The sequence below is a fragment of the Lepisma saccharinum genome, chromosome 17 (assembly GCF_977018435.1).
Source record: "Lepisma saccharinum chromosome 17, izLepSacc3.1, whole genome shotgun sequence".
Lineage (NCBI taxonomy): Eukaryota > Metazoa > Arthropoda > Insecta > Zygentoma > Lepismatidae > Lepisma > Lepisma saccharinum.
The window spans coordinates 2,116,912-2,131,438 of record NC_139245.1 but is presented as its reverse complement, the minus strand read 5'-3'; the positions used below and the strand labels follow the sequence as shown (position 1 = coordinate 2,131,438).

The following is a 14,527-nucleotide window of genomic DNA, read 5'->3' as shown; positions in this document are numbered from 1 at the left end:
AGAACTGATGACATTGACAATTGTTATTGTTACCAGACAAAATAAAAATATATTTGTGAAGTTCTATTCTTCCCTACAATACATTATAAAATAAGTTTTGATTAATTGTAAATATCAAATGTTAATTCCTTCCTAAAAATAATTTGTGAAATAAATAATGATGAGGGAAATGATGTGAAAATAGAATGATTTGGAAAAGAGTTTGGAGGAAAAAGTAGCACTAATTAAATGAATATACCTATAAAAAGTTCTACATAATTCTATGTAATTTGATTTGCATCTTGAAAATCTGAAATCACATGCTTTGTTTTTCAATATTTAATTTTTCAAAATTTGTTTAGCTTTCATCACATAAAGTTCTATTGGTTTGAAAAATCTTGTTTCCTACCTTGATTAACTTCCTCGTTGTATAAAACTTTCTTGATTTTGTCAAGAGTCGTTACTGTTGGACATCTCATTACAGCCAAATAAGAAGCTATCCTAATCTCAGTATCTTCTTTAGAATTCTCATACGTCGTGAAAAGATGGTCTCTGTCAATCTCTCCACATGGCAGACGACGGAAGGCTTCAATGGCAGCAAGACGAATATCCATTGAGTTGCTCTCATCCTGAAATGAATAACATGTTTTGTGTCAGCAATGGGCTGCGAGTAACATTTTGTTCTGGGAGTTTATTGTTAGCACTCCCCAGATCAGAACATGACAATGAGAGAACATGTCTCTACTCTTGCTTGACATTTTCTTTGAGGGAGAGAGGGATAAGGATAATGTCAAACAGCAGCTCTTGTGAACTTAAATCTACCACAGCCTGTTCGTAATACTTAATCTTTTCTTTTTAAAGAAAATCATGTGTGCCTTCCTTTCACTAATTTAGTGTCAGATTAGAGTCTTTCTTTGGTGTACAGTAATATTTTTTATTCTTCTCCCACCCTGTCAATGACAATTATGGGTAATAAAATATTTTGTTCGTTTGCTTGATTGATTTGTTCTTTAAGTCCACTTTAGGCACAGAAAGGCTAATCGGGACTTGGCCTAAGGTAGAGGTAAAGTTCCCCATGAATATAGCATGAAGTGACATTTAGGGGATGTGGGGTAGGGTCCCACATATTCTCAATCTCTGCGATTTGGAGGTGATGTGATCAGCACCATGCTCTGACCACCTTTACCCCCCAGGGTTGCTCCCAGGTACCCATTAATTTGAGGCTGGGTGGGGACAAGTCTGGAAAAATTCCGACCTTAGATCACCGATCCCAGGAATCGAACCCGGGTCTCCCACATGGAAGTCAGACACCCTACCCCAACTAGACTCCTGGACCTACAGTTTTAAAGTAGGATCCGAACCACTGTGCCAAAGTGTCTCCACCGGGTATCAGACCCGGGACACCTTGATTACAAGCCATTTACGTTACTGATATTTTGTAAATAACTCACATGTTATATTACATGTTTCCTTTGCAATTGTAACAAAATTAAATATAGCATTCAGAATTTTCATGGGTACCTTGATATATCTACCGAAACCCTTATTGGTAATCTCATTGCCGAAGTTCCTAGGTTTGAGTCCCAGCCTGAGCACAGTTTGTGAGTTTTCTTTCATCAATTTCATCTAATCATCATCCATCTTCATCACCACAATTAGATAAAAGAGTAGCAGAAAAACGATACTAGATAACAAAAATATGAAATGCTAATTACATGTTGATTAAATATTTACCTGGTAGCATCTTGTAAGGATATCAGTTGCTCTGGACTTGACACCCAGATTTCCAATACCTTTCAGGGCTAGAATGATTTGTTGCTTTTGTTCTTCGCTTGACGCTTGACAACTTCTGCCAAGAAGCTTTTCCAGATTGTACAAGATTTCTTCGACTTCAGGGTTGCTTTCACAGTTGGTATTCTTCTTGCAATAGTTGTGGACCATTGCTGATATTCCAAGAATTGCCTGGGATCTAGGATTGTCCTGAAGCAGTGACTATAAAGAATAAAAACAAAATTAAATAATTCACTCTAAATTTTGTAGCAAGATGGTTAGGTTGGGTTACTTCTTTAGAAAATAAATAACATGTTCTTTCGAAAACCATACCAAATTTTTAATAACCATTTCATCATATGATTACTCATCCCCTTCTTCGTGATTTGTCTAAAGTGGCACAAAGGTGAAGTAAAACTACAAATCAAATCAAATCAAACAAGTTTTCAATGAGATTTTTATGTTTGATCAACGAAAATTGTCTATTTCATGAATCAAGTACAGTAATACCTATCTAAACTTCAAATGAATAGTTCAAGTAGAAAGACATTTAATTTAATGGTTTAATGTTGTACATAGATAATGTGTATGTCCATAACTATTATTTAAGTAAAAGCAATAAACATATATATATCTTTCTTTCTACAATGCCAGTGAAGTTAATTTGCCCTTCATCGGTTGCACCTGGAAAAGTACATAACAATATCGGTCGCTCTGTATCTGTGAGATGTTAGTTTGGTTTGCTAACATGTTTATTTATTTATTTATTTATTCAATAGAACACAACAGGATAAATCCCAGTTACAGTGTTCAGATTACTTTTTCATTTTCACCTTATTTTAATTTATTACTACATATAATGATTCTTAACCCTTAGTACGCCGCGCGGTCTAACGAAAGTAAGCCCAGTGGCTTTGAGCGGGAAATTTGAATTCGTATACATAATGGAGAAAAATCGTAATAACTCTGGCACTATGGGACCAATCTACTTCGGATAACTTTTGTTTTGCAGGCAATACATCGGTGCATGCAACCATGTAAAATTTGGATGCCCCAACCGCGGGGGGGTTACGGGCGGGGGCTGCATCCCCCGAATTTCAATGAAAAAATTATAAAAATATGGAGTTTGCCCCCTCTTCTCCAGCTACTTTGGGGAGAAAACCGGAACTTTTGCTTTTTTTTAAAGAATTTACCTTCCGCAACAGAATGAAACTTGATTCATGTTCGTGGGTGCAATACAATTTGAATAATAAGGCAAAACGTAAAACTCTAGCGAATTTTAGCCAATTTGCATATTATTCATAAAATTGTTATAACTGACACTATGAATGACACTTCGGATAACTTTTGTTTTGCAGGCAGAACATCAGTGCATGCAACCATGTAAAATTTGGATGCCCCAACCGCGGGGGGGGGGGGTTACGGGCGGGGGCTGCATCCCCCGAATTTCAATGAAAAAATCATAAAAATGTGGAGTTTGCCCCCTCTTCTCCAGCTACTTTGGGGAGAAAACCCGAACTTTTGCTTTTTTTCGTTCGCACTTGCATCTTGTGTAGCTACTGTGAATCTATTTCTTCCCTGTTGACTCGGCTCTTTGTGGAAATATGTCCGGAAGGAAACGATTGTGCGTTAGGGAAATCGATGAGCTTTTATATGATACGAAGTGTTTATGGTGAGGCCTTTGTTAGTCCTAACAGAGGAGGGAACGGAGCCTTTGCAATCGTTTGTTTTGTCTATACTTCTGGATAGACGCACACTTTAGACTCATGCTTCTGGCCTCTGGCTATCGTCAAGCTTCATTGCATTTCTAACATAGAGGCGACAGAAAGCTGACACCATCAAACCTCATCCAATCCCCTCTCTCCTTGCCCTACCCCCCCCCCCCCCGCCACTACTTCAGCTGGATCACCAGGTCTAAACACAAAGAAGAATGTGTGCCTTATCAGTACTAAATCACAGCGTTGGAAGCTTGGAGGAAAACAGCATCGTAAATACCAAGCATTTATTGTGTCTGTCAACTGAAGAGCGACACGTGTTTGGACTCACCCAAACACGTGACATATTCCGAGAAAGGAGGGGGGGGGGATTTGGAATTTTCGTAAACACGATTGCAAAACATGTTCCCGAATGAACTGTCAGTGTTTCAACCTCAATATACAAATATAAGTGTGGCAAACCCTCGATAATTGTATCTAAAGCTGTTTGTTGCATCTCTGCAACAGCGGCTGCAAGGGACATACTTTTTTTGTTGCATATATGCAACGGCGGGGGACTAATTAATCACCTTAAAAACTACATATGCTATTTATTATCACCTTACAACAAATTTATTTACATGTGTCACTCTGCCGTTCATCACAATCGTCATCACATTTTCAAGTTCAGTGTACAACTACCTTGTCTTAACCCTGCATTATCACAATCGCTACACACCCTTATCACTGATATCATATTCATTGCATTTATTATCACTGCTGCAGAACATGGAACAAATTAATTCAGCTCTTTTCTGGATCACAATCGTAAATTGTAGTTACCATTTAACCTAACAAGATGAATCACTCTGTAACCCACAGCGAAGGTAAACCAGGCAGAGACTCGGGTCATCTGTATTTAGACATACAGGGAAGCATTTACTGAGAAGCTTAGCACTAATCTCCTAATCATTTCAGGGAAAACAAACAAGGTTAGTTGCATGCATCTCACAGATACGACGCAACCAATGAAGGGTTAAATCTGATAAGTAACTTCTTTGAAGAACTAACATAATTGATTTTCATTATTCTTTCACACTTACAGAAACAGCAGAGATCATGTTAAGAGTTGGATCCTTCTGGAACGCAAGAGAGGTAAGCCATTTGTCCATTTCCTTCATCTTGATTTCTCCGTTGTGAAACAGGTCCCTCATGCTAGCCATTCCTTCAGCTGTTCCAATCAGTGGCATAGCATCAAGCAGGAATTTCCTGTCAACATAAAACAGAGCTTGAGTCAATTACATATATGAGAATATGAATTAAAAGGAATATAGAAACATAAGTAGCTAAAACCCAGCTTTTGTCCATGCCTATAAATCTCAATCAAAATTAAGCAAAGCTGTTTATTCAAGTATGCATTGGAGGAGTATTTAGTTTCATATTGAGAATATCAAGATATAATAAACTGTAGACCTGAATATGTATGGGACAGGATGTTTTGTATGACATAAAAATTAAATTGCTGGGAAATAGATAAGTCATTCAATCAGTAATCTACATTTTATGAATGCTGTCTCATCAAATTTCTTTTGCTATGTATGTGAACTAAAAGGAAGTAATAGAATAGATAAAATGAATGAAGTTTTATCAGTCTTCTTGTGCCTTACCCTGCTTCTTTAAATGTTTCTTCCACTCAGCATATGCTGCAACAAATTAGATACAAAGATGGAAATCCTATGACATAAAATAGTGTAAACACATATATTGTAATGCTGTAATATTAATTTACATGTGCATAAGGAATCGAATGAGGGTGAATATTTCTTTGGCCTTATGATACTTCGTACCATATTTTCAATCCTTTCCCTACTTCAGTGTACTAATTTTATACCCATATTATATAGACTGTAATTTTTTAAAACTTAAAATTATCACCATACAATACATTCACAGAGACAGATTAAATTAATTAGCAAAGAAAAGAGGAACACTTACCAGACAATAAGAAAATCAAATCAAATTTTCTGGTTGTCATCTGAGTGTTTCATATTTCCTTTACTACTTTATACAGGGTGACCCAAAAAAGATAATCAATAGTATTATATAGTCAGTATTTTGGTTACCTTTTTTTGGGGTCACCCTGGCCATTACTTTATTTTTTCAATTGTGGTAGTGATTAGTAAACAACTGACCTTGTGTGCTTATCCTTAACACTTTCAAAAACTGTGGTAAGTTGTTGATAATTTAGACCTCTTAGGCTGTAGACCAATTGAGAGAACAACTTTGGAACGTCCTTTTCAATTCCATTCTGTGTTTTCTGATTTAGAAGATTTAAAGTATTGATAACTTCTTCCTCCTTGGTTGTTTCTACATTTGAAGAGCTTGTGTGATCATAGAGCAATGTACTTCTTGATGAAGCATAATCTAGAGAAAGAAAACATAGTAAATAAATGAAAGCTTAAATATTTCTAAGAAAGTTAACACATCCAGCAATCTTTGGAGGCACATAGTGGTTCGGTTCCCACTTTAAAATGTAGGTCCAGTCCCGATTAGCCTTTCTGTGCATGAAGTGGACTTAAAACAACAAATCAAATCAAAATCAAATCATCCAGCATTCTTATTGGAACCATGGAAAGTTCAATTGTAAGATCTCTTTTTCTTTTTATCTTGATATCTATGATCAGGTGTGATTCAACGATGGTGTTGGGAAATGCTGGTTTGTAAAAGAAAAAAATATTTATTCATATTTTAGGTGTTCTATTGACAGGCTTGAATTTAGGCAAGGACTTGTTAGGGGGGAGGGGGGCTACAGACCCCAGACTTTCATGTGCCTTCACTGGGGAAAGATTTATTTGAAAAGAACCACACAGTGAAATATGTTGGAAATATAAAATTTAAAACTAACCATCTGACATAAATTGTCCTAAAAGTTTTAGCTGAAATTGTATGCAGAGGGACCTAGTCCCAGGCCTCCACTTATGCAAATCTGGGGCTATCTATAGTATAGCATATACACAATATGAGATGAAGAACGCCTCTCTGGAAATGCCTCATTCAGAAGTTACAAGCCAAAACCATTGTGACGAGAAGGGTATGCAACCCCACAAACACGTAGGAGAACCCCACAAACATTTAGGGGAACCCCACATAAAGATAGGTGTTAAATTTTAAATTGCTTCATGGTAACTATTACATATCATGTGTCAGATATAAATGCTCATGTTGTTATAACTGAATAAAAAGTACAAATCTGATAATAAATAGGATTGGTTTTACACAACTTACCCTTTGCAACTTCCTCTGTTTGATATTCGGAGTAGTAAATCAAATTTTGAGTGGTCTTTGTTGTTGCTCCACTTTCGTGGTTGGAGAAGGGCTGGAAGAGATGGCTTTCGACGCAGACAACCTGTTCTATGCGCTCAGTGCTGATAGTTTGTGTGCACTGATGTTTACTCCTGAAATAGAAAAAAAAACATAAGCTACATTTCATTCATTAACTATGGAAGATAGTATAGTAATTATGTTCTCAACCTCGAATAAGTTGTACATCTGGATTTTGAAGGATGGAAATTTAAAAAAAAAAATAATAATGGCATGTCAGTCTTCCACTTTTCCATGATACATTTCCTGTCGTGAATTGGATTATACATTCCTATACGTCGTTGTGCTTTGCAATCACCAATTCATACAATAACATTTCTTTAATTCTCTTTATTCACTCTAGTGTCACATGACAAGCAGATTAGTGATAAAATATGAGAATGTTTGTTCTGAAAATTTATCACAGTTGATGATATAAGATTTTGTCACATCAAGAAGTTGCTACAAATAGAGTAATTTAAAAAAAATGATTATCCATCTGAGACTGATCTTATATTCTTTAGTTGTAGGTTTCTTTGTCAGTTCAAGTGCATTCAATTTGTACATTTCTCTAGGAAATGTAAACACACGTGGTCACTTCTCCAAAAGTTTCACAGTATAACATCTCAAAATCCTTCCTTTTGTCTCCATATTGCTAATCCTAACCAATGATTTATGCACTCACACCCAACACCCTAACACCCTTCCAAAATTTCCTCAACACCCTCCTAAAATGTTTCACAAATATCAGATTTTTTGGTCATTTTATTCTAAATATACCCTCACACCCCTCTAAATATGAACTTAAACCATCTTCCTCAGATGGGAAATTCTGAATAAATCCCTGATGCTAACAGTGCACCTGCACAGCGAGTCAAGAAATAAGCTGCTAGAATAATCAGACAGGTCACAATGGTCGTAATGGGCCTCATACCTACACATTATAAATGCTGTTTACATCTTGTTAGGAGCTCAATAGTTAGTAGCAACGTAAGCCACCCACTCATTTTCTGACACATTTTTAGTAAAAAAAAAAAAAGTATGTTCGATACTCCATACAGGATTTTAGTTAATTTGTTTTCAATGTCGCTATGTATCAATTTTGATTTTCCAGAGGGAAATACATAATAACATTAATAATGCATGAATATGATTGCCAATTGGAGGGATTTATCTTACCTGATAAGTGGCAAAGATTGAAGTTTGGATGATGTTCTGTAAGGAGTTGATTGGAAAGAAAAGAAGTGGTCTTGTCTGTTTGAGCATGCCAGAAGGTCCTTGGATTTTTTAATCGTCAGTGTAGTCCAGCCTTTGTTCTCCACAACATATTCTGTTTCACAAGTTCCTGTGACATCAGTCTGTAAACATACAACATATAATAATTATTAATAGTATATAATTAACGCACATAAAAAAGTAAAAGTAAATGGTAAAGTATTCCCCTGCATATTTGAATAATCCATGGAGGCTCATAGAGGGTGAGGAGGTAGGAGCTCCACAGATTCACGATCCTGGCCATTGTGGAGGTGATGTGATCAGCACCACTCTCAGGCCACCTTTACTCCAGGGTTGCTTCTAGGTATCCATTTTATTAGAGTCTGGGTGAATCCCATTCACCTTATGCAGGAAAAATTCCCACCTGAGATCAACTACCCAGAGAATCAAACCTGGGTCTTCTGTGTGACAGTCAGATGCTCTACCAAATGGACCACCATGGCTCCAAACAAGTAACAGTGCAAGCATTATGAGAAAGTATGCAAATTGCACCCTCATAAATTAAGATGATTAATTTACAACACTAGTCTGGATTTTAAAGCCAATCTTGGTTCTTCATCAGGAAGAGAAGGAAGTCAGAGATTCATTAATAAGGTAAAATAGATTTGGAGCAAGAAAGTACAACTTAATTCTATATTAACCTTTTAATTAATTGCTAACTTCTCTTCCTTCCCTGGTGTTAAAAACCAATATTATTTTTTTATATATAATAAGTCTAAGTTGTATCAGAACAGTATAAAATATAATCTAGGAAATGTGAGTTTACAATCCATGAACAAAAACAATTATATAATAACATAGTTAAGTGCAACTGTATTAAATCATGTAAATAGTTACAAATCTGAAGGAAAGAGGGAATCATTGACCTTGTCCAGGAGAAAGCATATGTTGTTGTGGCAATAATATTTTGTCTCTAGGAATGCCATTAATATTTACCAAAAAGTAAAACTTTGTTGAATCGAGTATCAAGGTATTCTCATTAATCATTTGATAAACCTAGAAGTTATATATTAACAGGATGTTCACATTTACAAATTTAGTAACATTTCAATAGTTTATGTTTTCAAAATCCATACACTATAATTGAATGACAGGGAAGTTGATTTTTGATACAGAAAAGAAAGATTTAACTTGAAAAATTAATATCTTACCTCGTATACTTTCTGTGAGTTCTCCAAGTCTTTCATCGTATTTTGGAACGTGGATAGAATACCCCTCTTGATGTTAAGGACCCATGCAGGATCGTTAGTAGAAGGACACAATTCTTCCACTTTTCCATCTTGGAATGAAAAGTGTAGTGGATTTTTCTGTAGAGCTTTTGAGAACTCAGACACTCTGTCAACTGAAGATTTTCTTTGAGCATCTCCAGGATCTGAATCCTCCAATGTGACATCCCTTAACTGTAAAAATCAATAATAGAATGTTTTTACATATACTCTCAAAGTAGTGTTTAAAATGTTCACTTATCTGTCATAAACAACCTCTTTACAGAAGTGTAAGTAAAATTATTATGAATTATAAATTGCTACTTATTTTGTCAATAATTCCAACAAACTAAGATTGTACTTATTATAAAAGTATTACGTTTAACCAAAATTATGCCTTCGGTGTAGGAATCAATTTTGAGAAGTTTATTAATTTAATATGTGGTGCTGTAAGTGAATTGACAGGAAGGCAATATTGAAAATACTTAATTTTATCGTAGATAAGATTGAGTTGGTTTTATACACTTTCTGCAGCTTGCACCTCCTAGGCTCCAGATATGATTGAAAAATTGTTAAACTTAAGTATTAATAGAAAGAGAAATTGCCCCCTCCTGTGAACTTTTCTTTGAAGTTCAACATTACTTGCAGCCATCATTTAAGGAAAGAAGATAATATTGCAATACAAGTATTACACTTTAAAAACTGCAATTCTTTATTAACTATGTTACATGCATGTGCACAATAACTAAGGGAGATTTCACACTGAAGTGGTATGTGACAAGTGACTTGTGGCAGTGGTGCTTAAGTGACAAGTAACACTTTCACCACATTTACAGACACACACACACATGACTAGCTACTTCCCCTCCAGTCTAGAAATAAGCATTAGCCAGCCATGCTCAACAAACAGTATGGGATGACAAGATGCACAGCTTCCAAACATTGTATTTTTAGGTGAGAGGTCACACAACATACACTTTATAAGTAGAATTTGCCCCTAAATTTTAAAGCCTTTTCTTGAATGAGACGTGCAAAAGTTAATAACAAAATACAATAACTGTACATTTCAGTACATTAACTGTATAAAATGTAAAAAAATAATGGAAATTTGTTGTGCTGGATACTCACTCATCTGGTAGATTGAGTAGCAAAGTCTTCTCATTTATATAATGACTAATAATAATAGTAAAAATACATTTAGAATAAAATTTTATTGGTTTATAATATTCATTAATGTCTAATAACATTTATAACTGTGGCAATAATAATAATAATTATTATTACTATTCAACTTTTATCAATGACCTGACCTGATTTCCCTCCCCCTCTCCCACAAAAAAGTTCTGGTGACACCCATGCAAGCTGTGTGTGCAACATTCATGCCATTCTGTGTGAAATGGTTCATTTATTTCTTAGAGTACAATTTGAAGTTATATGTCATTTGGATGCCGCAGGTGACATGCTACATATCACTTCATTTTGATTTTGTTTTGTGCGTTAGCATGCTTGCATGTATTACATTTTAATTTTGAAAAAGTTACCTACCTTAAGGGAGAAATCACATTGAGACAGGACTTGAAACTCAGCAGTCGCTCTGAGATGTAGTCGAGATTCTTCATTTGTTGTACCAGTAATTGTAGTAATCGAATCGGCAGCATAATTATATACATATGTCATTCCTGGTTCATATTTAAACTTGGATGCATCTGAAACAAGAAAGAAAAAACATTATATTCAGACACAGTTCAGTGACATGTGTTTACTTGTAACAGATCTAGGGATTTGCAACACTTCAAGTTAAGTGAGTTTGTAATACTGAGAATTTATGAAGTAAGCATAGTTCAGATTTCCACCACGTGCCTGGGAATCCACAGGATTTTTCCTAGGGAGGGAGTGGGGACAAGTAAGGCATTTTCCCTCAAAACACTGCTTCAGTTTGCAGTTATCATGTTTCTACCATGATCTGGACCAGTCTTACTTGTAATTCCCTGGATGTCCTGATCGAGAGCTGCTTAAATTAAGTGGTGAAGCGTGACATTTTTACGTAGTCATCGCAAAATTTGCCAAACATCAGGGTTGATCTTTCAATGGAGAGGGGGAGGGGGGCACAATATTTCTCTGCGACAAACGCCAAGGTCATTGCCAATTCAATGTAAAAGCTCATACCACAGACCTTGCGACTACAAAATACACATAATTCTATCCCATACGATGAAAATTATTAAATAAGATGGAAATTGAAATGCAAACACCTCAATTGTCGCATTTAAAGGTAAGAATAACCTTTATGGTTTAGCGCCAATTGTTGTTTTCATAATTAAAAGCAGATTCATATCGTTCAATGTGTGCTTTTCCTCTTAACAAGTAAAAATAGCAGACATTCGAGTGGTGTGCCCAGGATTTTCAAAGAGGGGGGTGGTTACGTGTACTTTTTAGTAGTCATACCTGAAGTCCTCATTTTGCCATCTTTTCCTGCCTTTTCTTTCTTCTTTCTTCTTTTTTTTTTAAAGAATATTGAGCCTAAGCAGAATTATGATCCTCATCACCCCTCCTTGAGCACGCCACTGGACACTCGGAAGAATCTTGATGACTCCAGACAAACCCTGCTGTGGTTGCAAACATGGGGATGGGGGCTGAAAAAAGGGGCATGTTATGACCCAGATGTTCAAGAGTGGGAGAAAGTACAGGTTGTTGGACCTGTCTGCCTGTTTGGAAGCATTCGGCTGTTCTCGGCACCGGCAGAAACCAGAGAGATTCGCATCATTCTGCGATGAGCTGGGCCGACAAACACCATTGCCTTCAATAGGAAACTTGGTGGGAAGATTCGGCAGAAGGGGTAGTACTGGGGCCTCATTTCGATGCACTAAGATTAGCTAATCTCTTGCGTAGTTTGAGCTGTTTCATGCTGTCGCTTGGCTGATTGCGAACAAATATGTGAGTATTCTGACTTATTATTTTTACTGCTTCTCTAAAATATATAAAATGCTATATTTTTGTTATTTTGCTTGGTCATCGCTGCATCTCCTTAAATTATACAACCACTGTAAAAAAAACACTTGAATTTCTGGAAATCAAATTCTACTATCTTCTATATAAATTTTAGAAATGTATAACCGTATTCAGCTGAGTAGTAATAAAAGGTTTGTTGTCAAACTAAACACTGTAATTAGGCAATCTTAAGGATCATAAAATGTGAAAGGAGACACTCAAGCATGGAAATAGGAGCAATTTCGCCTTTAATTCAGCCTTTATTAATGAAGTCACATGCTGTGTGTCTTACATCTCCATGGAAAGAATGAAATTCAAAGAGAAAATTACCGAAGTACTGATGTGACAACAAATCGTTCCAAAATTCTACTAAGGTACATATAATACAATCTCTCTTCAACTGCCTTTCTTGCTGATGTTCACCATAAGTGTTCACAGATTTGAACTTTTAATTATTTCATATTATTGTTATGATAAGAAAGTAAGTTTGTAAATTAGCTTTCTTGCATACTGTAAAGACAATATTATAGGCAATTATATCGCAACATCACAAAGATCACAATTATTTTCAAGTTTTAATAAGGTGATATTTTATGTGGAAATATTAATAATTTCATGAAGACTTCATTCATAAATTCAAAAATGATCTAAAAGCACTCTTATTAAACTCATTAGTGTATATTTTCCAAATTTCTTAGCAAAGTCATCTAATATGTACCTCAGAAAAATATCCAATCAATTTTATTACTTTGAACTTTGACCCCTACGACCTCACTGGAGGAAGTGGGAAGCTTTTTCACCTTTGAGTAAAAAGTATAGGTATTCTAATTGTGTAAAGTGTAAATAAAAAATATCCTCATTGTGGCTGCAGATGGAAGCAGGTTGTACTGATTTAGCCAGTGAGGTCTGGGATTGTAACCTAAATGCAGAATTTATTATATCTTGATATTCACTATCAGTGCCATCATATTTAGAAATATGAGGCACATGTCAAAAAAAAAAGGGCCGATAATTTTTTACGTGGGGTGGGCAACACTGATGAAGTTGAGAATGTGCAGAACCATGCCCTAGTATTCTGTGCTTGCAACAGAGATAGAATCGTCAGAGTGGGGTTGTGTACATGGGAGTAGCAGTAAGGTGAAATGGCTGCCGTAATACAAAATCCCACCAAATGTGAAGTGAGATCTGCCATACGATTTCTGAACGCCAAAGGACAGAATGCAGCTGACATCCATCGGGAATTGTGTACCATTTATGGACCAACAGTGATGAGTGAAGGGAAGGTAAGGCAATGGTGCAGAGAGTTTCGGGAAGGGCGTTCCAATGTCCACAATGCTACGATGAGCGTAGCGGAAGGCCTAGTGTTCAGACAGACGATCTGGTGGAACGTGTTAACGAGAAAGTGCGTTCCAATCATCGGTTCACAATATCTGAACTCGCCAAAGAGTTTCCAGAAGTGTCTGCGAAAACAGTGCATCGAATTGTGACTGACAACCTGGATTATCTCAAACTCTGTGCGAGGTGGGTACCAAAAATGCTGACAGATGCTCACAAAGAGCAAAGGAGGACAGCTGCACGTGATTTTTTGGCCCGCTGGGGGAGGATGGGGATGACCTCTTTTCACACATAGTGATGGGGGATGAAACGTGGATATCGTACGCCACTGGGGAGTCGAAGCAGCAGTCAATGCAATGTCGGCACTCTGGTTCTCCTAAAGCAAAGAAATTCAAACAAACACCATCAGTTCACAAAATCATGGCAACCATGTTTTGGGACCAAAAGGGTGTGATTTTTGTGAAATTGTTGGAACCAGGATGAACAATTACAGCAAAGGTGTATTGCGAAACACTGAATAATCTGCGACATGCCATCCAAAATTGGCGGAGAGGAATGCTACGCTCTGGAATTTTTCTGATCTATGACAACGCCCACCCACACACAGTTGCTCGTACTGTTGAGTAAGTTCAAAGATTTTCGATGGGAACTATTCAATCATCCGCCTTACAGTCACGACCTTGCCCCCAGCGATTTCTTTCTTTTTCTTCACCTGAAAAAGTGGCTTGCATCGAAGCGTCTCAACGACAGTGACGTGCTCAAGACATCAGTTCTGGACTGGGTGCACTCTCAGGTGGCAGATTTTTACGCAGAGGGTATACGGAAGCTTGTGCCACGCTATCAGAAATGTCTGGAGGTTAATGGTGACTCCGTCGAAAAATAGCCAAGGTATGTACTTGTTTATCAATCACAACAAATTTC

The 14,527-nt window shown here is 36.6% G+C and overlaps 1 protein-coding gene across 1 annotated transcript in view; it reads right to left on the bottom strand.

Moving 5' to 3' along the window:
- Window positions 1–14,527, bottom strand: part of LOC146001464 (uncharacterized) — an 84,200-nt gene that overhangs the window by 41,710 nt on the left and 27,963 nt on the right. Inside the window, exons 3-10 of the mRNA XM_083138790.1 lie at window positions 10,829–10,989; window positions 9,230–9,478; window positions 7,983–8,161; window positions 6,729–6,898; window positions 5,636–5,867; window positions 4,547–4,712; window positions 1,714–1,971; window positions 389–608 (exon numbers count right to left, since the gene is read on the bottom strand). Coding sequence (XP_082994916.1) covers window positions 389–608; window positions 1,714–1,971; window positions 4,547–4,712; window positions 5,636–5,867; window positions 6,729–6,898; window positions 7,983–8,161; window positions 9,230–9,478; window positions 10,829–10,989 — 1,635 coding nt within the window. The remainder of the gene's footprint in view (window positions 1–388; window positions 609–1,713; window positions 1,972–4,546; window positions 4,713–5,635; window positions 5,868–6,728; window positions 6,899–7,982; window positions 8,162–9,229; window positions 9,479–10,828; window positions 10,990–14,527) is intronic.